Below are 8,878 nucleotides of genomic sequence, written 5' to 3'. Positions count from 1 at the left end.
CTGGGGTATTGGGGGTAGGTGTGTCGGAGACAATGAGATTGGCACAGGAGAGAGCAGTGTTTAGGTCTGTTGTACATAGGGTCACTATGACTCAACGGCACATAACAACAACAACAGGTCTAGGACTTAAACAACAGTGGGCATGGATGAAACTAGTTTCCATCCCACCCTCCTTCCTATTAGCAAACAGTCACAAAACAGAGGGAAGAAAATATTTATTATTGGGAACACATTTGGAATTACTATTGGGTAACTGTTATTTTTAGGGAAAAACATAGGATCAAACAGATCAAAACAACAAAATGGAAAATTGGGAATGATCCAAAAAGCCCCAATTTCTGTGTGTTTGCATGTGGTTGCGGTTTTTCTTTCTTAATAAGGGCAAACAAGAAATTTATAAAAATTGAGCCGTCTTCAACCAACGTATTTGATTTTTTACGGTCTCAATAAATCTATATAATGACATAATCTCAAGTTACAATTAATAGGAAAGTAATGATGTCTTCTCCTGCTGCATCTACATAAGAACATTTGCTTTTAGATGGCATTTAGAAAAAGCAAGACATAATAATAGGGTTTTGGAGATTATTTAAAAAAACAGATTCTGGTTAAATCCTTATTATATAGCTTGAGTTTAAAAAGAAACAATTACTCTTTATATAAGAACAACACATTATAGCACAACTCTTTGCATAAATACAACATAGCCTAATTACAAAGCTTGTGTTGCTCCTGAAAAGTGCTTATTTATTTATTTTTGTGTGCTGGTCTATTAAAAGGACAGTGACAGGAGTCAGGAAAAGCTCATTTATCAATTTATAATCCTGACACTGCTCCTTAATAACTGCAACCTTGGAGCAAATTACTTACTCTTTCTGAGCTCATGATTCTTAAAAAGTAAATAATAACTTCTAAACGTTATAAGATTGTTGGAGAGATTAGAGGAAATGTGCAGTAATGAGCATAGTACCAGGCACATGGCTGACACTCAGTAAAACAATAACTATCCTTCTTTAAAGTGGCTACTTTCTTTTTTTCACTCTGGCTTCATTATGGGAGGCATTTAAATCATCATTTCCAATAACAAAGTTTACTGTGTTTTCTTCCTTCAATGTATATAAACCTCCACCTCAGTCAACCTGTTTAAATAAATTAGAAAATTTTAAAATGTTCCAGTTCTGTCTTTTCTAGATCAGTCATAAGGTTATATAAAGGATATGTGTGCAATGCTTCCTGGGTGTCTGGCTTACATGGGTGGTGCTGCACCTGTGTTACTGAACACCAACAGCCAGGTGGATCTGGATGCTGGCTGGCCCAGTTATATTTCTGTCACCTCTACCCAGCTTCTGTAGGCACTGGCATTTGCAACCTCTGTTTTAAACACTAAACTTTCCAAGGGCATTACCATTTCAGTTTCACAAGTTGTATGTGCCTATATAACTTACTAGAAAAGAAAAAACAAGGCAGGTAAGTATTGTAAGAAAATAAAATATATGACAAATTTTTTAAAAAATTACCTGATGGAATATAGGCTCTTTTACTTTAAGGTAAACCTGCAAAATATTAAAGAAACAAGTGTGAATGTAGTGCATTATGGAGAAGGAAAAAAACCCCCTTATTCCAACTACTCTACAAAATTGCCAACCTCTCCTATTTCCATCACCCTGCTATTGACACATGATTTCAGCCCTGCAAAACCAATCAGACAAGGTGGCATTCCAAAGGAGGGTTAGCATCCTAGGTTGATCTATCCCTCAGTCTAGCTTTGCCAATTCCAGTGGTGGTGGGAGTTTAATGAAATAATAAATATCAAGTACTCAGTACAGCATCCGACACACAATAAGCATTCTGTTTTGTTCACCATGTTGTTCCTTGATTTTATGCTTATGGGCAAGAAAGAGTGTCTACTTAGAAATGCTTCAATACACTCTTGCTGAGGGACAGGTGGAATCCTAAGTATCAGTTCAGCTCAATTTCTCCTTCTCTTCTACTGCTTTCCTTGACCCACTCAAGCAGTCTTGATGGATCCTCCTTTATTTCACTATGGCATAATTTAACTTTTGTTACAGTAGTCATCATCCCTTGTCAACATGTCTAACTTCCCAGCTAAGAAGAACCCTTCAAGGATAGCAACTCCTTCTTTGCCATCTTTCTATTGTTAGTGATTGACTTGATAGGTTTTTGATAAATGATGACTTAAATGGAAATGAGTATTTTCTTAATACAAAACGTAATCCGCTTGAGGGGAACAGAGCAGTAGGTTACGGCCAGGAATGATTAGCTACTTCAATTTATTAGGAAAAAACTGACTAGTAAAACAGTCACACTATGTCCACAATAGGAAAGTCAATCTTTTGTTTTTAATGAACAAGAGGCAGTATGTTCATTCATGACAAAAAATTAACAATTTTATCCTATTGCTATTAAGTATTTCCCCTCCCCCTTAAAAAAGAAACTTTTTAAAAAATTTTATTATTTTTTGTTTATCTACCGTCAAATCAGATCTGACTGGTACAGGAGGAGATTGCCCCTCCTTTACCAGCAGAGCATCTGGTGAAAAAAGAAACATTTTAAAAGTTATTCCAACTACAATTCTAACTGACATAAACAGTAAACAAAGGAGAGGGATCCATAAATGAGATATCCCACTTTTGTAAAGAAATACTTCAGTCCAAACAGCATGCTTCAAACACTGAGGGGTTAAGATGCCAAACTCTATAAATGGTTATTTATAGCAGGAAAAAAATACTACTTACTATGGTTACTATTAAACTGAACAGAACTAGTGTAAAAAGTAGGTGGTAGTTTACAGAATTCTTCATCTTGAAACATTCAAACCTTTTAAAAAAAGGGGGAAAGAGGAAAAAAAACCTTGCTTTAATATATATAAAGAGGAAGTATAATATAGAAATATATAAAATAAAAATATATCTAAATATAAAATAATATTACCTTACTACTTGCATATTGATCCCTATGATCTAATGGTATCTCTCATCTCTTCTCACCCATATTCTCATCTTAAGGAACCTGTACTCTCTTCAGCTTATAAAAGGCTGGATGGACTAGGAATAGACAGACACCTGTCTTAGGCTGGGTCAATAAAGGGCTATCGCTAGAAAATCTGCTATCTGAGCCCAGAGAGTGAATCAATTAAGTACAGAGAGTCAAAGTAAAAGCCATATGGTCTTAAAGTCTGAGGTTTAATTTGAAGGTAGCTATAATGGGAAAAACAGGGAACTCTGGTGGCTTAGTGATAAGAAGTTGCACTGGCAATCCAAAAGCAAGCAGTTCAAATCCACTATCTGCTCCACAGGAGAAAGATGGACAGTCTCCGCTCATGTGCTTTAATGCCTTTGAAAACCCACTGAAGGGTTAGCCATTAGTTGGTTCTGACTCAAGGGTACATAGCAACATAATGAAAAAGGAAGCTTGGGTGGCATACTCCATAAGGATATATAAGAGATAAAAACTGTTTCAAATTGTGGCTCGATTGCTAGCCTTGTTACTAAGGCAAAACTAAAACATGTAGGTTTCCAACAGGCTATAATTAATTACCCATCTGAACACATACCCTTTATATAGTTTTCTAACATTTAAAGAAGCTGGAAGTATAATTTTAAAGGTTCTCCTCTAATAAACCCAGCAATGTAGCTGAAGGCCCAACTTCTATCTCTACTCCAAAGTTCTCACTTAGAAGGCACATGTCATGACCCTCTGTTGTTGTATGACTGCAGCCTATCAAAACATTTTTTCAAAATTCTCCCTGAAGGGCATTCTGACAATCATAATTTTTCCCCATTATTATATATTTGTATGGCTATTTTAGTGCATGTTCTAGAGGATGTTCCCATTAAGATTTACAACCTCAGAAACATGATGGAGAACTTGGCATGAGCTGAAATCAGCTTGACAGCATTGGGCTTAACTGGTGGTTTTTTGGTCGTTGGTTTTTCCTAGTTTAGAGACTGGGTATCTGATCAATGGCCTAGATGCTTAATCAAGCTGTACTTATGGCCTTAGACAGCTACTAATGTCTCTGTGCCTCATTACTTCATCTACAAAATGGACTTTTATCTTGAACAATTGTGAGAATTAGAGATAATGTACACAGTAGGTAAATAAACATCAGCACTTATTCATGTTCTAATTACAATCATTGTTCTTCCTAACATTCAGGAAATGTAAAATAATTTTATAATGAGATGAATAAAGCATGATCCAGGGAGGGCAGTATGAACTGCTAATAATTTCTGCTAATAATTATTTCTTGCTTGTGAATAACCAATCAGCATGATTATACCCAGCATTTACCTTCATTTAGAATAAGGAGACTTTAAAGGATACAGATATCTCTTATTTAATAGATAAAACGAAGAGATTAAAATGTCATAATCATGACACAACTGGCAGATATCTGCTATACTTTTCAAATAAGTTTCTGGTAGGACACTATTTATACTGTAGCATATGGAAACTTCATCTACAATTTTTGTGGTATAATTGACTATAGAGTTTTGAGGGCATAAAAGTCAGCATTATTATAATTTCTAAGAGATTATACTAGATTACTTTGAGATCACAAAAGGTACACTCATATATAAGTAATAATTGCATTTATTATATTAGGAAGTAAATACAAAATTTTAAGACAATCAAATAACACAATTTTAACTTTTAAATACTTACATGCAGTACACAAATATACAACAGCTGTAAATCATTGGGAGTTCATCCAATAGCTGTAAGAAATAAAGACAACAGGACTTGAAAATCATAGTTCTAAGTATTACATAAACCAAATTGAAAAGCAGCTCCAATTATGTAAACCAAATTGAAAAGCAGAACACTGAAATCTTCATCATTGTTGCTGCTGTTAGGTGCCATTAAGTCAGTTTGACTCAAGGTGGCCCTGTGTACAACAGAAGAAAACACTGTCCAGCTGCCCAGTCCTGTATCACTCTGACAATTGTTGCTCTGTTTGAGTCCATTGTCGCAGCTACTGTGTCTCCTTACTAATTATTTTATATATTTACCATTATCTAATTTATCCTGTGTATATTTCTTGTTTTTGAACACACATCTCATCCACTCATCCATCCCTTTTGGTACACACTTAACTAGGATGCCTGACTTACTATTCCTGGGGGAACAGTCTTGCTCTGCTGGCACCATTCCACAGCACATTACCCTGTTATCATTACCTGTAGGAAACAATGATGTCGACCCTCTACAGGTCTGTGGGTCCCATTACAATTCATGTGCATTTCCTTCCATTCTTGAACAACTCTGATTGATAAAATACTCATTAACATCCATAAGAATCCATGCCTTTGATTGGGTGCTGGAGAAAGAGTACTGAACATACATACTATGGACTGCTAAGAGAATAGGTCTGAACCAGGCTGCCGTCCTTGGAGGCAAGGATTTTGAAGCTCTGTCTCACACATTCTGGGCACATGGCCAGGAGGGACTAGTCCTTGGAGAAGAACATCATGCTTGGAAGGGTGGAAGGACAACAGCGCAGGAGAGGAAGACCCCAGATAAAAGGGATTGACACTGTGACTGTGGCAATGCAGGCAGGTGTGTCAGAAACACTGAGACCAGTTCAGGATAGGGCAGGGTTCAGAGCTATTTGTTCATAGGGTGGCTGCAAGTCATAGTCAATGGACAGCACGTAACAACAGCACTACACATAAGAAGAAATAGCAAAGCTAATGAAATAATTTAATCAAGTTAACTTCTATTTATAGTAATATTTACTATTGTGATAATATATTCAAGGGCAAGCTAGGCACTGTGCTAGGTGTTACAGATGGAGTGTTTCTAATATTTAAAAGAGTTGATGGAGTCTTTTTATTCATTATATATACATTTAGTCCGTTCTTTAATAATACTCTGAGCCAAGCAATGTGTTAGAAGTGAAGGCTACAATGAAGAGCAAGACACAATCTCTGCCTGCTAGGAATTTACGAACACTGGAGATGAGAAATATATCATTAAACATGAGAAATAATCACAACAAAAGAGGCATACAGATGGCAGAGAAGATGCGCGTAAGTAATGAAATGTAATTGTTGGGGAAAAGCATTCTTAGAAGAGAGCTTTTTCAAAGTAAGTATTAGATGTTAATTATTAGAATAATTAAGATAACAGCACTTGTGCAAGGTCTTGTAGTTACGTGCCTTTACACTTATTATTACACTAATTATTATCACTTAATTTTCAGTCATTCAAAGGAAGGTCATATTATAGTTTGCATTTCACAGGCAAGAACTTGTGATCATTTAAGTAACTTGCCAAGATAACAGAGTTAATAAGGAGTACAGTTAGATTTTGCACTGACTCTAAAGTATAGTTCTGTATTATTATCACCTCTAAAACCTGTTCATCAAATAATGTTTAAACATTAAAAAGAAAAAAATCCAGCAGAGAATCAAGATATGCTGTAGCAACATTTCTTGCAAGTTACACAATATGCAGATAGCCTCTCTAAAGTTTTTGAATCAAGATCTACTGGCTTTTCATGAAACATAATTCGCATTTTGTCTTCTATATTTCTGTTTTCAAGTGTTAGTATAATATTTATGTAGGCATTTGGCCTTTAAACAATTTATTGACAAATTCGTTGTTGCTGTTAGATACCATCAAGTGGGTTCCAATTTACTCTGTACAAGAGAATGAAACACTGCCTGGTCCTTCCACCTTATAACCATACTGTCCATGAGCTTATTCACTGTGCCACCTGTTGTCAGTCACTGAGGGTCTCTCTCTTTTTCATTGGCCTCCTTTATCCAGCATAATCTCCTTCTAAAGGAGACATATCAGAAGTTCATGAGATGAGATGAAGCCTCCTCATCATCCACAGTTCTAAGAAGTATACCAGCTGCACGATTTCTGAGATTTGTTTGTTGTTTAGTTCTGCTGGCAGTTTGATGGCATATTCCATATTCTTTTGATATCAGTGTTTCAATGATATGAACTCTTCTCTTAATTCCTTATTTACTGTCCAGCTTTTATGTGTATAAAGAGGGAAAAGGAAATAATATAGCTTGGGTCTAACTTAAAAACCTCTGGAGAGCTCTGATGGCATAGTGCGTAGGGAACTGAGCTGCTACCCCAAAGGCCGTGCCTCCTCGGTAGTTCAAATCCACCAGAGGCTCTAAGGCAGAAAGATGGGCAATCTTCTCCTGTATGAGGTGCAGCCTCAGAAAGCCAGTGGAGAGTTAGGTGCACTTTAATCCTAAACTGTTTGTTTCTTAACATTTTAAAGAGGTATTGTGCCGGGAAATTTGCCCAATACATTGTTTGATTCCTTGACAAGACAGAGTGACACAGTGACTGTAGCTATAGGCTCAAGTATGTCAGAGATGATGAGGATGGCATAACATAGTTCAGGCCTGTTGTTCACAGGGTCACTAGGACTGATAACTGACTCATCAACACCTAACAACAACAATAACATGCAAGGCAAGGAGCTTCTGGTGGAGCAGTGTGTTATACGTTGTGTTGCTAACTAAAAAGCTGGATATTCAAGTCCATCAATTTGTGTAAGAAAGATGAGCAATCTTTCCCTTTAAAGATACACAGGCTTGAAAGCCTAATGAAATGTCAGCATATCTTGTCATCAACTTGGCCAACAATGGGCCGTTTGTTTTTTTAAAAACCGTTTAAAGCTAGGCAGCGCTGGTGGTGTGTAGTCCTTGGCGAGTTGCACTGCTAACCCAAAGGCTACACATCTGTCATCTACACATCTCAAATTTGCCAGCAGCTCTGGAGGAGAAAGCTAACAGTCTTCTTACTGTGATTACAGATGAGTTTGGGGTTTTTAATCTGAGGCAATAGGCCATCTACTCAACAAACTCATAGCCGTCCAATTAAAGCATATCATAGATGACCTTCCAGCAGGCTTTCAGAGGCAGTAAATTACATGAGAAGAGACTGCCCATATTGCTACCACAGAGCAGCAGTGGTTTCAAATGCTGGCCTTGAGCTGGCAGCACAACTCCTCATCTACTAGGCCACTAAAGCTCCCAGACAATGAATGAATGAATGAAGATGCACAACTTGTTTGGCTCTTGATGAATGTGGAATCTCCTTACCTGTAGTCCTGGATCAAATCTTTCTTGTTTGCTTTACCAGGCAGACAGGTAGTGTCTAAGTTTGCTTTTTATATTTTATTATTTTATGTGCTAATATAACATAGCCCTTGTTCTCAAGGCACTTACAGTTAATAGTAAATGGTTAACTGCATAAATAAGTATTTAGGTATAGTTATAGTAAGCACTATAAAGAAAAAGTAGAGTTCATGACCGTAAAATAGAGGTCCTAACTTTGGAAGTCACAGACATTATCCTTGAATTGACACATATGCTGAGATCATGAATATTAAATGAGGGCTGTTCAAGATGAAAAGGGGCTGACAGGAGATGGAGGGTGGTAGTGTGGGGATGGGAACCCTGGCTAGAGTAAACAGCATGTATGAAGATCCTCTAGTAATAAGAAACGTGAAGAACTGGAAAAAGTCCTATTATCATCAATATCTGACAATATCCTAGGAAATAAAATAGTAACAAAATAATACAAAACTGGGGTCAGGAAATTTGGATCCTAATCATGTCAATTCTCAGAGTCAGCCATAGTTTATTGTGATCTACACAGTCAAATGAGAAGAATGGGAATCCCAGAACACTTGATTGGATTTATGCAAAACCTATACTTGGACCAGGAGGCAGTGGTCAGAACAGAACAAGGAAATACTGCACGGTCCAAAATTGGGAAGGGTGTACGCCAAGGATGTGTCCTATCTCCATATCCTTTCTTTCTCTTTTTAAAATTCTTTTTTAATTTATTTTAATAATTTTAATGAACATTTACA

At 36.7% G+C, this 8,878-nt stretch overlaps 1 protein-coding gene across 2 annotated transcripts in view; it reads right to left on the bottom strand.

Moving 5' to 3' along the window:
• ACER3 (alkaline ceramidase 3) overlaps positions 1–8,878 on the bottom strand; it is a 151,380-nt gene that overhangs the window by 31,737 nt on the left and 110,765 nt on the right. For both annotated transcript variants that reach the window (XM_006882873.1, XM_006882874.1), the window contains 3 exons: positions 4,690–4,742; positions 2,757–2,838; positions 1,518–1,553 (listed from right to left, as the gene is read on the bottom strand). In XM_006882873.1, the coding sequence (XP_006882935.1) occupies positions 1,518–1,553; positions 2,757–2,838; positions 4,690–4,742 (171 nt within the window). The remainder of the gene's footprint in view (positions 1–1,517; positions 1,554–2,756; positions 2,839–4,689; positions 4,743–8,878) is intronic.

Source organism: Elephantulus edwardii, unplaced genomic scaffold, assembly GCF_000299155.1.
Source record: "Elephantulus edwardii isolate Elephantulus edwardi_28Jun2011 unplaced genomic scaffold, EleEdw1.0 scaffold00025, whole genome shotgun sequence".
In the NCBI taxonomy this organism is placed as follows: domain Eukaryota; kingdom Metazoa; phylum Chordata; class Mammalia; order Macroscelidea; family Macroscelididae; genus Elephantulus; species Elephantulus edwardii.
The sequence above is the reverse complement of the archived record's forward strand: the minus strand, read 5'-3'. Positions and strand labels throughout refer to the sequence as shown.